The sequence below is a fragment of the Camelus bactrianus genome, chromosome 16 (genome assembly GCF_048773025.1).
Source record: "Camelus bactrianus isolate YW-2024 breed Bactrian camel chromosome 16, ASM4877302v1, whole genome shotgun sequence".
Classification (NCBI taxonomy): domain Eukaryota; kingdom Metazoa; phylum Chordata; class Mammalia; order Artiodactyla; family Camelidae; genus Camelus; species Camelus bactrianus.
Window position 1 is genome coordinate 33,487,352 of NC_133554.1, and position 20,107 is coordinate 33,507,458.

General features: G+C 38.6%; 1 protein-coding gene across 1 annotated transcript in view; it reads left to right on the forward strand.

Moving 5' to 3' along the window:
- Positions 1–389: 389 nt before the first annotated feature.
- B4GALNT2 (beta-1,4-N-acetyl-galactosaminyltransferase 2 (SID blood group)) overlaps positions 390–20,107 on the forward strand; it is a 49,897-nt gene continuing 30,179 nt past the window's right edge. Inside the window, exons 1-2 of the mRNA XM_010960553.3 lie at positions 390–514; positions 19,230–19,430. Of these exons, the coding sequence (XP_010958855.1) occupies positions 501–514; positions 19,230–19,430 (215 nt within the window). The 5' untranslated portion in view covers positions 390–500. The remainder of the gene's footprint in view (positions 515–19,229; positions 19,431–20,107) is intronic.

The following is a 20,107-nucleotide window of genomic DNA, read 5'->3' on the forward strand; positions in this document are numbered from 1 at the left end:
TTCCGCGTCACCCAGACGCGGTTCAGATTCCAGATCTTCCGCTTACTAGCAGATCATGTCATTTGCCTCAGCTTCCCAGTCCTAAAAGTGGGGCCCAGTACTCACCTCTTAGGGCTCTTGTGACGAATAAGTGGCACAACGTAAATGAAACTGAGCCCCAAGCTGGTACCTAGTATCATAAGCAGGGGCTGTGGTCATCACTGTCACCTTCTCGGCTTCTCTAGGGCCGTGGGCCAGTTGCAGGTCCGTTCGGCCGGGAGGTTCGGTCATCCCCAAACGACGACAAAGATGCTGGGACCGATTGGCGCCGAATGGGGCACACCTACTAAAGCAAGAAGGTGGACGGGGGTAGGTGGTGACGTGGGCGGGGACCGACCCAAGCTCTTGAGGCTTCCTCCATCCTGGAGAATTTGCCTAGGTTAGTGACAGAGCTGGGCAGTCGGCAGGGTGGCTGCGCCCGTCTCCACCAGCCCGGAACGTCCAAAGCGGCGGGGTTCGGGATGACATCGTGCGGGTAAGTGTCCCGTGAGCAGAGAAAAGTGGGAGGTGAAACTTGGCCCGCCAGGCGTGCGATCGGGGAGCGGCCGGGTGCGGGAGCGGCGGGCGCCCGCCGACCTCTAAATTAAGTCCAACCGGTCCCCTACGTAGGTGGGGAGAGGGAAGGAGACGGCGCCTGGGGACACTATTGAGAGCCCCAGCTCGTTCCCGAGCGCTGCGCTCCAGCGAACACTGGTTTTCCAGTTTCGAAGTGCAGGTTGCCTCTCGTGCCTGGAGTGTGAGCGCGGTGGTGCCGAGCGTGGCAGGGCGGCCTGGCACCCGCAGGCTGTGACCAGGACTGCGGATGCAGGTCCCCAGTGAAGTGGGTCCCCCCAACCCCCGCGGGGCCGCGGGCTCTGGGTAGTCGGGAAGTCACCACTCTGTCCCTTGCACAGCTTTCAGGAAACAGCCGGAACTTTGACGTCAGGGATTTTGGAGAGCAGGTTTCCAGGTCCAGACCACAGCCGCGAGGCAGAGTGAGCGTCCGTTAAGTGGCTGTGGGCGCTGAAGAGCCTCGGAGTAGCATAATAATTAACCGGGGGGAAAGTAGACTTGGAGGGCTCATTTAATTTTTATAAACCAGGAAGAAGGATCAGAAATACATTTTGTGCCTTTTTATACCCAAAGTTTGCTTTCTTTGTATTTTTCAAAACTAGAACTATCATTTAACACTAGCAAGAAGACCTCTTCCGACAATGCGAAAACATGTTGGTGAGATGATGGTTTCTGAGCATAAAAACGCATGGCACGGAGAGGTTGCGGCGGAGCTAGGGGAGCGAGGAAGCCCTTGCGTCCACCGAAAGTCCCTGGCTAAGGCTTCCATTCCAGCACCTTCCCTAACATTCCCTCACCCCACATTCCTTAATGAGTGACGAGGAGTCCTGGCACCAGGCTCAGAACTGGTGCCAACGAATTAAAACCCGGCAAGTCTTCGTCAAACCTGACTTTCCCTTCACGTATAGCCAGCCGGGATTGTGAACAAAAGGTCTGGGTTTTAATCGATGTTGTTGCTATGTTTGTATCTCTTAAGATCTTAAGGCTGCTGGCCTCTGTGATCTTGGGGAACTAACTTTTCTTCCTCCGATGAAACGTCTTTTAAACTTTAGTTTGCCCTTTTACTTTTCTTTCTTTCTTTCTTTTTTAATAAAAAAAGTGTCTGATTTTGAAATAGGTCTTTCTGACTTTTGTCCTTCTAAGATAAGGCTAGTTTACTCTCACACACCCAGGAAATGATCATTATAGTCCCATGAACTAAACTCAGTAAATGCTAGTTGGTAAATTCATTTCATTTCATCCACTATGGAGCACTTATTATGTATAGGCCTAGTTCTAGATTGTTGACTGTTCACAGCATACAATTCTTTGAAGAATTATGTCCACCTTAGAGTTGCGGAAAAGGAGAATGGAGGTTGCCCAAGGGCTACGTTGGAAGGAGCAGGTTGGAATCCAGCTCCAACTGAGGATAAAGCCAATGCTTTTTTGATTGTGTGGGACATTTTATCAATAATATTCATTCCACAAAAGTTAGATAATCCTACTGTGTGCGAGGCATCTTACTAGGTACTGAGAATACAGCTGTCCTGACCTCGTGGAGAAGTTATGCCTCTAGCGTATTTGACATCATCAGCTGATCATTTTTTAGTGTTTCCCCCCTTCAATAGGACAATTATTTTCAGTAATTATATGGAATAGTCAGTAATAAGTTATTTTCTTGTTTTCTTTCATTTGAAGACAATTAAAAATAAACTATAATTTAAAAAGATATTCAACGTGCATAAAACATTTTATGTATGAATTAATCCATAAGTGGTAAATTCAACACTGACCAAACAAAATATACTTGGCAGTTTGCACTGTTCTGTTGTTTTAAATTTAAAATACCTATGAAAAGCTCAAAAATCGTCCCACTAACGACAGAACTGAAGTAACTGAAACTTGGTTTCTTCATCTTTAAAATCACGGTGCTGTTAGTGTTTATTTCATATCTATTGTTTAAGTGGAGGACTAGGTAACCCACGGGGTTTGAGACACAAACTGCTCCCTAAGCCAGCTTGAGCAATTCTGGATGTTATAAACTTACCTCCGGCTGCAAGCTTACTCTTGAAAGGAACCTATGTCCTAAGCCAGGTATTTGCTGGGAACCAGCTGTGCCCATGAGTTTTTCAGATTAACTTGCACTTAGAATGTGATTTTTTATTAAAGGATGAGTAATGAAATGTGCTAATTTGAAGCTCATCTATATAATTATTTTAAAATTTTATTATTAAAAATTGTTTTTAAATTGAGGTAGAGTTGATGTACAATACTAGATAAGTTTCAGGTGTACAACATAGTGATTCACAAGTTTTAGAGGTTGTATTTCATTTATAGTCATAAAATGCTGGCTCTATTCCCTGTGTTGTATTGTGTATCCTGGTCAGAGCTCATCTCTATTACGGAAGTTTAACAACCACAGCAACTGCTTAGAACTTAGACCAACATATTCTTGATCTTTTTGGTTTCAGGACCATTTACACTCTTAGAAATTATTGAGGACCCCAAAGAGCTTTTGTTTATGTGAGTTGTATCTATTCCTATTACCATATTAGAAATTAATGCTGAGAAAATCTAAAAATATATATTTATAAAGTTGTTAAAAATAAGCATCATCACCCCACCCAACATTAACGTATTTAATGAAAAGTAACTGTGATGAGTGGAAGGCTTGACTGGGGCTGACCTAGCTCACTGATGTGCCTGTTGGCTTTAGTTCCTCCCCACACGGCTCTCCATGGCTTCGCCACTCACAACATGGCAGTGGGCTTTCCCAGAGCAAGTCATCTGAGAGAGAAGGTGTCACCAAGAAGATAGCCACAGTGTATTTGCTAGCAATCTCAGAAGTGACCAATGCTGTTTGCGTATTGGCCACACAGACCGATGCGGGAAGGGGTTTCTGCTCTGTGCTGTTGGTCACACAGGCCAGGATGGAAGGGGCTACACAGAGGTGTGACTACTTGGAAGCAGAGATCTTCCAGGGCCACCCTGGGGACTGCCCACCACCCTGGAGGCTGCACTTTTCTGGCATTTATTTTCATGAGTGAGACTAGCTGTGATTTTTCTTTCTTTCTTATATCATTGTCAGGTTAGGGGGAAATATTTATGCTGTTTCACAAGATAAGTTGGGGTCTTTTCCTATTCGTTGGCCCAATAGGGAGTAAAGTGAAAATGAAAAATTGGCATTATAGAATGGTTTAGAATTTTCTGTTTTTCATTGTGTCAGTTTCTGTATGTTGCATTCTAAGAACTTGCTTATTTCCTCTAAATTTTCAACTTTAGTGGCACAAAATTATTCACGTATATTTTCTTATTACTTCTTTAATAGCCTTAAGGTTCAAGTGATGCCTGCAACATTCCTGACTTTGGTGATTTATGCCTCCTTTTGTTTTTTTCGATTCCCTCTAATGAGTTTACATATTTTAGTTTTTTTAAGAAGATAAAACAAATTTTGTTTTCGATGATCCTTTAGAGTGTCTGTTTCCTATTTCAATATTTTTTTGCTCTCTTATTTATTATTTCCTTCTTTCTACTTTATTTGAGCCTAACTTGCCAATCTTTCTGAGGTAGATGTTTGGCTTTTTCAGATTTTCTTCTTTTCTAGTAGAGGTTTTCAAAGCCAGAAATTTCTGAGTGTTGCTTTTTAGTTGCTTCCCAGCCATTGACATGTGGTACTTTCTTTAGCATTTAATCCAAACTGTTGTCGAATTCTCATTGTGATTTCTTCTTTGACCCCTGGTTATTTAGAAGTGCCTTTCTGAATTTCCAAAAACAGATCTTCTGTGTATATTTGAAAGAAGTGTATATTCAGCAGGCATTACATGCACTGTTCTGTATTTGTCCATTTATATCAAGCTTGCTGATTATTTGCTTCAACTCATCCAAAGCCTTGCTAATTTTTGGTTTACTTGCTCTGTCGGTTAAGGAGGGTAGAATGTTAGAATATCTCACCATGATTGTGGATATGTTTATTTCTTCTTGTAATTCTTTCAGTATCTTGATTTCTGTGTTTTGAAGCTATGTTAATAGAATAAGGAATTGTTGTTCCTTCCTGTGAACTGAATATTTTATAACTCGAAGTATTCCTTTTTAACTGTGGTTTTGGCTTTTTTGTCTTACTTTATTTGATATTAACTTAGAGATAGCAACTTTATATTGGTTACATTTGGTGTATTTATCTTTCTTTTTACTCTCAGTGTTTCTGTATCATTGTGTTTTAGGTGTGTCTGTTGCGAACTGCATATATTTGGGCTTGTTTTTTCCATCCAGTCTATGTTTTAATTGGAGCATTTAATCGATTTACATTTATGTAATTATTGACATAGTTGGTTTAAATCTAACATCTCAACGAGTGCTTTCTATTTGTTCCACCTGATCTATGTTCTTCTTTTCCTCCTTTCTTGCACTTTTTGGTATTGATTTTTTAACTTTTATTATTTAAAAAAAATTGGGGGGGAGGAGATAATTAGGTTTATTTATTTATTTAAACAGAGGTACTGGGGATTTTTTTAAAATGATTATTATCCCATTTTCCTGCCTATGAGCTTGAAAGTTATTCACTATTTTTACCACAGATTATAACCTATCTTTGACCTATCGAAGTCTAACATTGCTTAATATTTCTAATCTCCTTCCTAGACAATGCAAAGACCTTAGAACATTTACCCACTTATTTGTTATTTTTATTTCTCTTCGTTCTTTCCTTAAGACCTGGAATTATTTACCATTAGTAGTTACTTCAGGGCAAGTATGCTGGTGACAAATTCCCTCAAAAGTTGCTTGTCTGAAAACACCTTTTTTGCACCTTCATTTCAGTGCCTCTGTTGGAAAGTGAACTAGTGATCTCTTTTAAGGGTAATCTTTTCTTTGCTGGCTGCTTTTAAGATTGTCTCCTTGTATTTTAATTTTCACTCTAATGTTCTTTGATGTGTATTTATTTTAAAATTTTCTTCCTGTGGCTTATAGAGCTTCTTGAAAGCGCTTTCATTAGTTTTCAACCTTTTTTTTTTTCTTCAAATGTTACTCTGCCCCGTTCTCTCTCTGTCCTCCAGTACTTCAGTACCCACTGTACCCTCTTTGTCCTTAATTCTTTTCAGTAATTTAAGATCTTTTGTTCCTCCCGCATTCATTTTGACAGTTATCTTCTGACCTGTCTTCCACTCTTGTTAAATTCATCCACTGAGTTTTCAATACTGTTATTTTATTTTTTTATTTCTAAACTTTCTGTCTCTTTCTTTTTACAGTCTTCAATTCTGTGTTAAAATTCTTAATCATTAACCCATATTTCTTTTATAGTAAGTCTATTTATTTTACAGTATGTGTAATAACTCCAGTATCTGAAGCCCTGTGTTTCTTTTTTTTAACATTTCTTTATTGAGTTATAGTCATTTTACAATGTTGTGTCAAGTTCCAGTGTAGAGCACAATTTTTCAGTTATACGTGAACATACATACATTCATTGTCACTTTTTTTTTGCTGTGAGCTACCACAAGATCTTGTATATATTTCCCTGTGCTACACAGTATAATCTTGTTTATCTATTCTACATTTTGAAATCCCAGTCTGTCCCTTCCCACCCCCCTCCCCCTTGGCAACTACAAGTTTGTATTCTATGTCTATGAGTCTGTTTCTGTTTTGTATTTATGTTCTTTTTTTTTTAGATTCCACATATGAGTGATCCCATATGGTGTTTTTCTTTCTCTTTCTGGCTTACTTCACTTAGAATGACATTGTCCAGGAACATCCATGTTGCTGCAAATGGCATTATGTTGTCATTTTTTATGGCTGAATAGTATTCTGTTGTATAAATATACCACATCTTCTTTATCCAGTCATCTGTTGATGGACATTTAGACTGTTTCCATGTTTTGGCTATTGTAAATAGTGCTGCTATAAACATTGGGGTGCAGGTGTCTTTTTGAAATAGGGTTCCTTCTGGATATATGCCCAGGAACAGGATTGCTGGGTCATATGGTAAGTCTATTTTTAGTTTTTTCAGGAGTCTCCATACTGTTTTCCACAATGGCTGCACCAAACTGCATTCCCACCTGCAGTGTAGGAGGGTTCCCTTTTCTCCACAGCCTCTCCAGAATTTGTCATTTTTGGACTTTTGAATAATGGCCATTCTGACTGGTGTGAGGTGATACCTCCTTATAGTTTTGATTTGCATTTCTCTGATAATTAGTGATATGGAGCATTTTTTCATGTGCCTATTGATTATTTGTATTTCTTCCTTGGAGAATTGCTTGTTTAGGTCTTCTGCCCATTTTTGGATTGGGTTGTTTGTTTTTTTCTTATTAAGTCATATGAGCTGCTTATATATTCTGGAGATCAAGCCTTTGTCAGTTTCATTTGCAAAAATTTTCTCCCATTCAGTAGGTTGTCATTTTGTTTTACTTATGGTTTCCTTTGCTGTGCAGACGCTTGTAAGTTTCATTAGGTCCCATTTGTTTATTCTTGCTTTTATTTCTATTTCTAGGAGAACATTTTTGAGATGTATGTCAGATAATGTTTTGCCTATATTTTCTTCTAGGAGGTTTATTGTATCTTGTCTTACGTTTAAGTCTTTGATCCATTTTGAGTTTATTTTTGTGTATGGTGTAAGGGAGTGTTCTAGCTTCACTGACATACATGCTGCTGATCAGTTTTCCCAACACCATTTGCTGAAGAGACTGTCTTTATTCCATTGTATGTTCTTGCCTCCTTTGTCGAAGATTAGTTGACCAAAAGTTTGTGGATTCATTTCTGGGCTCTCTATTCTGTTCCATTGGTCTATATGTCTGTTTTGGTACCAATACCATGCTGTCTTGATGACTGTAGCTCTATAGGATTGTCTGAAGTCTGGGAGAGTTATTCCTCCAGCCTCTTTATTTTTCTTCAGTAATGTTTTGGCAATTCTGTGTCATTTGTGGTTCCATATAAATTTTATCATGATATGTTCTAGTTCTGTGAAATATGTCCTGGGTAATTTGATAGGGATTGCATTAAATCTGTAGATTGCCTTGGGCAGTATGACCATTTTAACAATATTGATTCTTCCAGTCCAGAAGCATGGGATATCTTTCAATTTTTTAAAGTCTTCTTTAATTTCTTTAATCAGTATTTTATAGTTTTCCATGTGTAAGTCTTTCACCTCCTTGGTAGATTTATTCCTAGGTATTTTATTACTTTGGTGCTATTTTAAAGGGGATTGATTCTTTACTTTCTCTTTCTGTTGATACATTGTTAGTGTAAAGAAATGCAACTGATTTTTTTACATTAATCTTGTATCCTGCTACCTTGCTGAATTCTTCAATCAGCTCTAGTAGCTTTTGTGTGGACCTTTTAGGGTTTTCTATATATAGTATCATGTCATCTGCATATAGTGACAATTTTACCTCTTCTTTTCCAATTTAGATCCCTTTTATTTCTTTCTCTTGCCTGATTGCTGTGGCTAGGACTTCCAAGACTTCCAAGACTGTGTTGAATAGGAGTGGTGATAGTGGGCATCCTTGTCTTGTCCCAGATTTTAGTGGGAAGCTTTTGAGTTTTTCACTGTTGAGTACTATGCTGGCTGTAGGTTTGTCATATATAGCTTTTATTATGCTGAGATATGATCTCTCTATACCCACTTTGGTGAGAGTTTTTATCATAAATGGGTGTTGAATTTTATCAAATGCTTTTTCTGCATCTATTGAGATGATCATGTGGTTTCTGTCTTTTCTCTTGTTGATGTGATGTATTACATTGATTGATTTGCATATGTTGAACCACCCTTGTGTCACTGGGATGAACCCCACTTGATCATGATGTATAATCTTTTTTATGTGCTGTTGGATTTTATTTGCTAATATTTTGGTAAGGATTTTTACATCTATGTTCATCAGTGATATTGGTCTGTAATTCTCTTTTTTGGTGTTGTCTTTGCCTGGTTTTGGTATCAGGGTGATGGTGGCATCATAGAATGAGTTTGGGAGTATTCCTGCTGCGTCCAGCGCAGCTCAGGACCGTATCTGAGGATGGGCGACACAAGACTTAAGAAACAAAGAGACAAAGTAAAGAGCAAAGACAGGACCAGGGGACTCAAGATCTCGTGGATCTAAAGTGCTGAAAGCCTGGTCAACATCATATTTATTAGGAGTATACAGCTTAGAAAAAAATGCGATCAAAGAAGTGGGGCTTTAGATATTCCATGTGATAAGCACCAAGTTCTGCTTGCTGGTTAACTGATTAATTTCAGGCCCATCCCTTCTAGGAACAATCACCCTCCTCAGGGTATGCAAAATTTCTGAGTCTATCCTGTGATTGCCTCTGGGACATCTCAAGATAGCAGGTACTTCCCCTGGGTTCAACAGCATGCTTTCATGCAAGAACAAAGTTCTGTTAATGGATGATCTGGCTTTCCAAGACCGTCCATTGTTTTACCCTAAGGAAATATCTGCCCTCCTTCATGCCCTTATGGTCAATCTCAGGATTGCCCCTCACAAATTTTCTTTAGCATAATACATGTTATAGGTCATCTACTGCGTAAAACATTAAAGCAAAGCAAGCATGTTCATTTTAAGCAAGTGTGAAGATAATATTTTAAGCTCATGGAAATTCAGGTGCGGCTTGTTTCCTAGTTGCTTGTTTTCCAGGGGCTTATATTCCAGCAGCTTGTTTCCCAGGATATTCCCTCCTTTTCAATCTTCTGGAAGAGTTTGAGAAGGACTGGTATGAGTTCTTCTTCGTATGTTTGGTAGAATTCCCTGGTGAAGTCATCCAGTCCTGGACTTTTATTTGTAGGGAGGTTTTTTGTTGCTAATTCAATTTCATCTCTAGTGATCGATTTGTTCAAGTGGTCAGTTTCTTCTTGATTCAGTCTTGGTGGACTGTATGTTTCCAGAAACTTGTCCATCTCCTCTAGGTTATCCATTTTGCTTCTGTATAGTTTTTCATAATATTCTTGTATGATATTCTGTATTTCTATGTTATTTGTTGTAATCTTCAAAGTTATTTTTTACTTACAAGTAAGAGCAAATAGTTTCCTGGGTGTTCACCTGCTAAATGCATTTATTCTTGAGTCAGTCATTTCTTCATATTCTGTGCCCATTTATTAATTGATGCCTTGGTGTTATTCTCATAAGTGAATTAAGATTATACTTTTGCTCTCCTGTTTGTTAGGTACCATTTCAGTAGTTCAGTATTATTGTCTTTTTTAAAAGTATATTTTTTAATTGAAAATATTACCATCTTGATTTCAGTGGTTTTTTCCCCCACCATGCAGACATTTTTTTAAGGTTCTGATGCAACTTTAAATATTTAAATCTTTCCCTTTGTAGGTGTTTCTGTGCTGTCAAAGTATCATGGTTTACAAAGGGATTAGTAATAAAGCACACAGAAATCACAAGATTAATTTTTTCAGCAAAAGGAAAACTTTTGTGTAAATGTCAGCATAGTGAAAGAGACAAATAGCATCTTAATAATATTATGAAAATAGTTTTTTTAAACATTTTTTATTGATTTATAATCATTTTACAATGTGTCAAATTCCAGTGTTCAGCACAATTTTTCAGTCATTCATGGACATATACACACTCATTGGCACATTTTTTTCTCTGTGAGTTATCATAACATTTTGTGTATATTTCCCTGTGCTATACAGTGTAATCTTGTTTATCTATTCTACAATTTTGAAATCCCAGGCTATCCCTTCCCACCCTCCACCCCCCGGTAACCACAAGTCTGTATTCTCTGTCTGTGAGTCTATTTCTGTCCTGTATTTATGCTTTGTTTTTGTTTGTTTGTTTTTGTTTTTGTTTTTTAGATTCCACATATGAGCGATTTCATATGGTATTTTTCTTTCTCTTTCTGGCTTACTTCACTTAGAATGACATTCTCCAGGAGCATCCATGTTGCTGCAAATGGCATTATGTTGTCGGTTTTTATGGCTGAGTAGTATTCCATTGTATAAATATACCACATCTTCTTTATCCAGTCACCTGTTGATGGACATTTAGGCTGTTTCCATGTTTTATGAAAATAGTTTTGACCTTACAGATTCCATGAAAGGGCCACTGGGACCCTCAGGAATCTACGGTCTAACTTGTCTCTTCTCCAGCTTCTGCCTGCCTTGGGAGTCTGTCCGGTGTTGTCGGTTTGAATCACATCTCTACTCTTCTGTTTTGATTCATGGTTGTTGGCTTATAGAAAGCTGTGCAGTGTAGCATTTAAAAGTGTGGTCTGGTTATGCATCCTGCATCTGTCACCAGCCAACCGCGTGGGTTACTTTTGCCCTTTAAGCTTCAGCTGACTCATTGGTTGATTGGATGGAGTAATGGAAACTCTCTATTCTGTCGTTGTGGAAATTAAATGAGATGATATATGCACAACTCTTGGCAGAGGATTAGAACAGAGTAAGTGGTCATTAGATGATAACTATTATAATTAGTATTATAATATATATTAGTATATACTTTGTAACTAGCTGCCCTACTAAAAATCTCACTGTTTCTAATAGTTTCTCATTTAATACATTTTAATGTTTCCAAATATGCAGTTATAACATCTTGTAAATAATTGTACTTTTTATTCCCCTTTTGGTTATATATCTTTTTTAGTCCATAAGCTCATTTTACTGCATTGATTAATACTTTCATGGCAATGTTAAATAACAGCCGTGGCCATTCTTACCTTGTTCCCGGCCGTAATGGACTTTTCCAGTGTTTACCATTAAACATGATGCTGGGCTTTGGGTTTAGACTGTAAATTGTTTGCCATGTTATGAAAGTATCCACCTGTTCTTATTTTACCTGAGGAATTTTTATTCAGTCATTTATAAATCCCGAAGTTTTATTTTTAAAATTGTCAAACTAAAAAAAGCTTGAAAAGAATGTTACCATGAATTATCATAAGCCCTCCATCTAGGTCCAGCAGTTTCAATTTTACTGCATTTGCTTTATCTCTCGCCTTCTCTTTCAAATGGCTGAACCATTGGGAGGGGGAGTATAGCTAGCTCAGGTGGTAGAGAGCACGCTTAGCATGCACAAGGTCCTGGGTTCCATCCCCACTACCTCCATTAAAAAAACAAAGAAAGAAAACAGAAACAAATGGCTGAACCATTTAAAAGAAAATTCCAGGCATCTTCCCCCCTAACTCCTTGAGCATACTTCTAAGAATAGCAGCAGTTCTCCCAAATAATCACACTATAATTGTCTCATCTAAAAAAGTGAACAATTCCCTAATATAATCTGACATTCAGCCCATGTTCAAATATTCACAGTTGCCTCCAAAATGCCTTTTATAACTGTTTTTGGAACAATGATCCGATCAAAGTTCACACATTGCATTTGGTTGTTTGATCACTTTAGGCTCCTTAAACTATCAAAAGCAATCCCGTCCCTCCATTTTTTTTTTTCCTTTTCATAACATTGTCTTTTTGAAGAGTCCGGGCCAGTTGTCTTGCAGAATGTCCTGCATCTGATATGTCTGATTGGACTTGATGGTGTTTCTCAGTTTGCTTCTTTATCCTGTTATCTCCTATACACTGGCAGCGAGGTCTCAAGTCTTGATCACATTTTGGTTAAACATTTTTGGCATTAATCCCCCATAAGTGATTTGTGTGCTTCATATCACATCGTATCAGGGGCACATTTTTTTCAGGCTGTCTCACTATTAGTGATGCTAAGTTTGAACACTTGGTTAAGGTAGTGTCCACCTGATCATTCCATTGTAAAGGCGCATTTTTTTTTCTCTTTGTAAATAGTAAGTGATTTCTATTTTGGCCCCATTTAATATTCTGCCCTCCAGCAACCTTTCATCTGATGGTTTTAGCATGCGATCCTGGCCAGAATCATTTATTCCATTGGTGGTAGCAGAGTGGTCATTTTTTCTGATTCTATCCTTCCTCCTACATATATTAGTTTTCATTCTTTTATAAAGAGGAGTTTTTTTTTTTTTTCTTCATTAGCTAAAAGATTAAAATTTCAATTCTGGAAAAAAAATTTATTTCAAACATTAGCATACAAAAATGTAAACAAAGGAAAAAGAGAAAAGTTCTGGAGATCCATTGTACAACAATGTGAATCATGTACTTAATGTTACTGAATTGTATGTACACTTAGAAATGGTTAAGGCGGTACATTTTATGTTTATTACCACAATAATTAATAATTTTTTTTAGAAAAGGAAAAAGACAAGTGACAAACTTGGAAAGAATAATCTTTGCTACTTATATCATAGACAAAAGGTGAATATCTCTATATACCAAGAGCTTCTGAAAATAGAGAAGAAAAAACACTGACAGTCCTGTGGAAGAATGGGCTGGGGCAGGAGTTCTCAAATTGTGGGCCACGGACTCCTGAGGGGCCTAGTGAACCTCTCAGGGAGTCTGCAAAGTCAAAACTTTTTTCATAATGTTATTAAGATGCTATTTGCCTTTTCCACTGAGCTGACATGTACACTGATGACACAAAGGCAATGATGGGCCAAACTGCTGGTACCTTACCTTGAGCTGCTGGTGGTTGTACATTTCACCACCACACTCAGAAAAAAAAAAAAAAGCCAGTTTACTTCAGAATATCCTTGATGAGACAGTAAAATCTATTCATTTTTAGAGAATACCAATTTTAAGTATTTTTAAGAGATGTACGCATAAAACACTCCTGCCTGAAGTGTGACGGTTGTTGTCTCAAGAAAAAGCATTTGTGCCATTGGAGTGGCGAGCTGGACAGGTAACGGAAATCTTTTTTACTGGGAAGGATGACGAATAAGCTGTGGTTATTCAGAGTTGTGTATTTGGTAGATGACCAAGTGGTCCTGTCCACTTGAAGGAAACAAGTGGCCCTATTTGTTGCCAATCATGAAATTCAAGCTTTCAAAAAAAAAAAAAATTAGAACTTTGTAAACCTTCTTTCCACTGCAATCAATTTGAAAGTCTCTTAGTATTTAGAGACTTTTCTGGTGAGACTGGTGTTGATATTAATGAAAGTGAATTCTCGATATTGCATGATAAAATGCATCAACATTTGGGAGATTAGCGTAATTCAGTGGACCAATATTTTCCGTATGACAGATGCATGGTGTTCTAAAATCATGCATAGGTAAGAGATCCATTCAAACTGTAAGATAAACTGGTGGACTTTTTTTTTTTTAAAAACTGAAGTATAATTGATTTACAATATTGTGTTAGTTTCAGGTATACAGCAAAGTGATTCAGTTATACATATACATACATACATAGTCTTTTCCAGATTCTTTTCCATTATAATACCAGTGGATTTTAATTAACAGAATACAAAAAAATTCATTGATATAATTTCAGATTCCACATTGCTACTACAACCTTTTAAGAAACTACCACTTCTTGATTTTGGGTGTCATATCAAAGATGAATATGGACAATTTATCTGAACAGGCAATTAAAATATTTTTCTCTTTTCAAGTTACATATCTGTGTGGGGCCATATTTTCTTCATATACTGCAACCAAACAACATATCATAAGATACTGAATGCAGCAATAAGTATGAGACTGCGTTTTAGCTATTAAACTAAACATTAAAGAGATGGGTAAAAAAATGTAAAATGATTCCACTTTTCTCACTATTTTTTTATTTTGAAAAATGTAAAATGATTCCACTTTTCTCACTATTTTTTTATTTTGAAAAATGTAGGTAGTTTTCATAAAAATACATTATTTGTGTTAACATATAATGGATTTGTTATCTTATTTCTAAATTAATAAGTACTTAAAATTTTTTTTAAATTACATTTTGGGAGGAGGTAATTAGGTTTATTTACTTATTTATTTTTAGAGATGGTACTGGGGATTGAACCCAAGACCTTGTGTGTGCTAAGCATGCACTGGGCCACTTGAGCTATACCCTTCCCCCAAATTAATAAGTACTTTTAAACTTCCTCAAACTTAATTTCCAAAATGGATAGGTTTAACTAACCAAAACAAAGCTCTTTGGGGTCCTCAATCACTTTTAAGACTATAATAGGGTCCTGAGACCAAAAATGTTGAGAACCAGTGAGTTGTGCAATCACCAAATGGCTGCTAATAATTGATAAAAGAGACACGATGAGCTGTTCTGTGCCCTGTCTCCCTGATGGAGGGGCACACACCCTCACCTATGAAGGAGTCTTCTGTGAAAATCAGAACTGAATCTGACTGAGCCTCTTGATCTAACTACAAATTTAGAGAAAATACAGGGGATAAAGGAACATGACCCCTGAAATTGGTATAATCTAGATGTGAAAAATCCAGATAGTATAAGATCAACAACACGGTTCCTTCAACAAATAAGTTGCAAGGAAAAATAGAGATACAGGGGAATCTACATATTAAAAGGAACTTAGGTGACTTATGAACCAATGTGTGGACCTTATTTGGATTCTGCTTTGATCCTTAAAAAAAAAAAAAGACACAGAGGAATTTAAACACTGTGGACATTTGATAATATTAAAGAATGATTGTTAAATTTCTAGCTGATAATGCTATTGTGCTTGTGCATGTGCATGTGTGTGTGTGTAACAACCTTCATCTGAATCCCTCGAGCCTCGGTCAAGGAAGCAGAACTACTATAAATATTACAGAAAAGGAAACTTATTATAGGAATTAACATAATTGCCGGACGCACTGGGGAAGTAAAGGTCAAAAAAAAAAATCACGGAAAAGTCAGCAACCAGCCTTGTCATGAGTGAATGAGCTGGAACTTGCAAAAATCCAGAAGCATCCATTTTCTAGAGTACAACCACCAAGAGAGTTGGTGCAGTATAAGAAATGTTGCTAGTTCCCCCTGGTTACCACGACTGTGAGTTCTCAGAGCAAGTTCTGGTAGGGAACCTGGGGTGACTGGTCAGCAGGGCCAGTAGTCGGGAAGGAGGTCTGGACATAGGGTCCGTGGAAAGAGGACCAAGTAGATGGAACCAATATCTCTGCAGTCCCGCACTGCCTCTAATGACCTTCAGAGCACGATGGCTGCTGTTTTACTTCTGCCTCCAGATCTCCTGCAGGTTTCTCTTGTGGACATCCCTAACCTGGCATTACACAGGGAAGGGAATCCCAGGAAACGTGGTTCCAGCTCAGTTAAATTGAGTAAAAACAGAACTACCACATTACCCTTCAGAGAGACTATGTACTGATGAAATGGTATGATGTCAAAATGATTCTTCAAAGTGATTTGGGAAGTGAGAGAAATAGGTGAAGAAACAGATAAATGCATTTTGTCCAGGAGTAGAGGGTGGGGAATGGGTACAATAAAGTTCATTTTAATGTTTCCTTTATTTTTTGTACATGTGCTTGAAATTTTTCTATACTTAAATAGTTTTGTTTTTTTTTTAAAGTACTCTGCTCACCACTTACAGTTTTTCCCTTGGAATATCATTAGATTCATGGATCCTGTTTTATTCAGTGTGTTTTGGTTAAATATAGCCATTGTTCTTTTCTTTAAAAAATTTATTTATGTATTTATTTTTAATGGAGGTGCTGGGGATTGAACCCAGGACCTCATGCATGCTAAGCAAGCACTCTGCCACTGAGCTGTACCCTCCCCCCACCACTGTTCTTACTGAAGCTTCAATTGTCCCAAATATGGGTGGTGGAAGACCCTTTAAACTAGCTCTTCTTTCTTTGGACATAAGTGTGGTCTTCTTAGATAGCTTCCTTCCTCTCTGGCATTACAGGATATTCCAGAGTCACTTTGAATTTTCCTTACCCCAAACCCAGAACCAGCCATTTCTCCAACGGGCTTGGATTTTCTTTAGAGGGGAATATTGTTTGGAAACCAAGCTCTAGCTGTTAGGTGTGCTCATAATCGTTAGTGTGATGTCATTTCTTCTAGGTTCTTTCTTTTAAAAAATTTTTTTTCCAATAATTTATTGAAAAAATATTCACATCTAAATGGACCCAAGCAGTTCAAACCCACATTGTTCAAGGGGTCCTTCCTTTTTTTTAATTCTTATTTTTTATTGAAGTGTAGTCAATTAACAATGTTAGTTTCAGGTATAGAGCAAAGTGATTCAGTTATACATATACATACATATACATATATATTTCAGTTTCTTTTCCATTGCAGCTCATTACAAGAAATTGAACATAGTTCCCTGTGCTATACAGCAGGTCCTTGTTGCTTATCTATTTTATATACAGTAATGTGTATCTGTTAATCCCGAACTCCTAATCTATCCCTCCCCCAACTCAAGGGGATCTTTCTTAAATGAAGGCTGTTTAACAAATTAAGAATTTTATTAAATGCTTTTAAAATCATCTGTCAATATAATCATATTGGGTTTTCTCCTGACCTGAATTTTCACTTGGTGAAATTTATTAATAAATTGCATAATTGTTGGGAGGTGGAGACACTGAATAATGTCCTCCCAACAGAGAAGGAAACTTGAGGCTGAAAAACGGAGTGGGCAACTCCATGAAGTGCAATTACGAAGTTTATTGTGGGTAACTTACATACTGGCAGGGTCCGGCAGACAGTGATCAAGAGGCGATTGCAGCTGTACCCGGTGGCGCTGAAAGAGGTTGGCTGGGGCGGTTTAAAGGGGCCAAAGCTACAAAATAGAAACTGAAGCATGTCCATACCTATAGGAACCAGGTTTTTTGCCCTCCCCTTGGGGGGTCTCATGACCATTAACCATCTGTGTCAGTGAAAGACATTCTTCCAGTTTTCACATGAGGTGAAGGCAGGGTGAGAGTTGATAGGTAACCTATGTGGTTTGGTCACATTCCTCGTGAGTAGGCTGAAGCTCCGTTGCACAGAAAAGGGAGCAGGTAGGACTGTGGGCCTAAGATGAGCTGAAAAAAATGGAGTCAGTATGGTTCAGCTGCACAATAATATTGAGTCGTCCTTGCACTTTTAGGAAGAACTCCATTTGTTAAGGGTCAGTCATTCATTTAGAATACCACTGTATTCTAGTTGCTAATATTTGTTTAGCATATTTACATCTTTATTCCTCAGTTCTATATTTATCTGCATTACAGTTCTTATATTTGCATCAGTGTTTAGCTGTTTTTATAAACCAGGCTGAAATTGTTTACTTGTGCAACATAGATTTGGGACTTTGTTGCATACATAGGCCTTGACAACGTCCTTAATTTTTTTTTCACTTTTACAAGTCTGTTTGGGTCCCTTGTGTTTTTCTAGAAAGTCATCCCTTTCATCTAGGTGTTCAAGATCTAGGATTTTCTTTGTCTCTCTCACCTTCTTCTGTCTTCTCCCACTTCTTTCCTCCCTTCTCTTCTTAGTTCAGGGGACCAGAATAAGCTGATCAATATCTCTGCTCCTTGATTCCTGGGGAAGAAGTTCTGGTTGATTGGCCCAGCTCAGACGAGGTGTCTGGTTGGACCAAGGGCAGACACCTCGACTGAGCTGGGCCAATCATGGTCCAATCAGCCATGCCCAGAGGAGCATCATGTGATGCAGCTAGACAGGTAGATGTCACCTCTGTGGGTCAGAAGACAAGTCTTAGAGGCAGGAGGGGATGAACTGGTCAGATATCTCAAAAGTTATCTACTCAAGTAGTGCTTAGATTTCACAATTGTTCCGTTTTAGGTTTTTCCCTCATTCACCACTTTCTATTTTTATTAAGTTCTTTTTGGAGGGTGGGGTGGGGTGGGGAGGGAGGTAATTAGGTTTATTTATTTACTTATAATGGAGATGCTGGGGATTGAACCCAGGACCTCGAGCATGCTAAGCAGGTGCTCTACTGCTTGAGCTATACCCTCCCCTGCATTAAGTTCTTGTGTTTCTGTTTTTCTTAGGTTCCTTTTGCTGTCTGCTTTCAAACCTTTTATTTTATGGCTTAATTCACCTTATATCTTATGATCAGAAATTTATATTTAAAGCTTCAAATTTTCCACTCAGTAGAGCTGTAGTGTGTTTCACAATTTGGGGCTACAGTGTCTTCATTATTTTTATGTTCTTGTTCTGATGTTGTCCTTGATTCAAAGAGTTGCTTTGGAAAGTTAAAAAAAAAAGTTTTCCACGTTGTTGGGAGAGGGGGCTTATTATGAGGTTACATTTTGATTGCACTGTCAGAGTGTATGATCTGAACAATTTCCACTCTGTTATAGTTTCCTTTGTGTTCAAATATGTGGTCAATTTTCGTGACTATTCTAAAAGCTCTTTAACAGAATAGGAGTTCTGTAATTTAGTTGCAAACATACTGCTTTATATATTTTTGAGACTTGACCTGTGAAGGACTGAGACGTTAGAATGTTAGATGTGAGAATGTTAAACTCCTTCTCATTCCTTGTCCTGCCATTCCTTGCTTTGTGTACCTTAATGCTATTTAGTGGATAAAGTTCATGACCACTACATCTGTTTTGTGGATCATGCATCTGATCCTTGTAAGTGATCTTTTTGGTCCCATTTAATCATTTTTTTTTTTTTGCCTTGAATTCAACAATGCTGACATTAATATTGCAAGACTTACTCTCCCCCCGCCCCACCTTGGGGTGTTTTGGCCCATTCTTTTACTTGTGATTTTTCTGAGTCTCTTTGTTGCAACTTAATTCTTTACTCCTCTGTTTATCAGAAATCAATTTCCATAAGTTGTATAAGATACAGGTTTTACTTACATTTTTCCTCAAGTTACTCTTCCTGTGTATATTACATGATCAAGTCTTTTTTTTTTTTACGTAATCAACAAAGAGATGTCAGTGGAATTTGCTTTTTTGTGTCCCAACAGCCCTAGATGCCTGTGGTTGCTCAAGATGTCGGTCTTACTCTTGGCCCTGGGCATGGTGGTGTTCGTACTCAAAAGTACGAACCTTTATCCAGAGATCAGTAACCTCAAACCCGAGCTCCCTCACCCTGCTCCGGCTGTCCAGATGCCGAAGCTTCTACCCGAGGAACGTGTCAAGAGCCTCTTCACCTACAATGGAATCTGGTGAGACAGCAAGTTATTGCACCTTGGTCTGACACCTCCCTTGCTCCTCCCATGGTTTACAATGTCCAGGTGTACGGACTTTACAGTCAGTTCCCGACCTCCCTGCACCTGTGCTGATTGCGAAAGCGATTCCAAGCTGTGGGGCCAGAAAAGGGCTCAGTCTGCAGAGTGCAAATGCTGCTGTTCCATACAGCACCCAGCAGGGTCCCTGCACCTGTGGAGGGCCTGTTTAACCAAAGCTACGGGAAAGCGGGGAGGGCATAGCTCAGCGGTAGAGTGAGTACTTACCATGCCTGAGGTCCTGGGTTCAACTCCCAGCACCTCCATTAAAGACTTTTTAAAAAATAGACAAACCTAATTACCTCCTCCCCCTACCCCCAAACAAAAAAAAACTACAGGAAAGATATTGCCTTCCTGTCCCTCTGGCCTCTTGTGGTGAGTGAGAGTGAGATGCCACTGACATTTGTGATTCAAGTTTATTAAAGAAGCTTGGTGCAGGGGATGATTCAAGAGTGGGGAGCCTTCTTGCCCTTTTCCCTTCCTCCCTCTCCCTCTGGCTTCGGGGGCAGCCCTGCTGGGATTTCAGGGTCTCAGCCCAACCCAGATGGGGGAATGACACAATGGATTAGGCTTCAGGCTCCCCCCACCCACCAGCCCCCTCAGTCCGTGTTCATAGT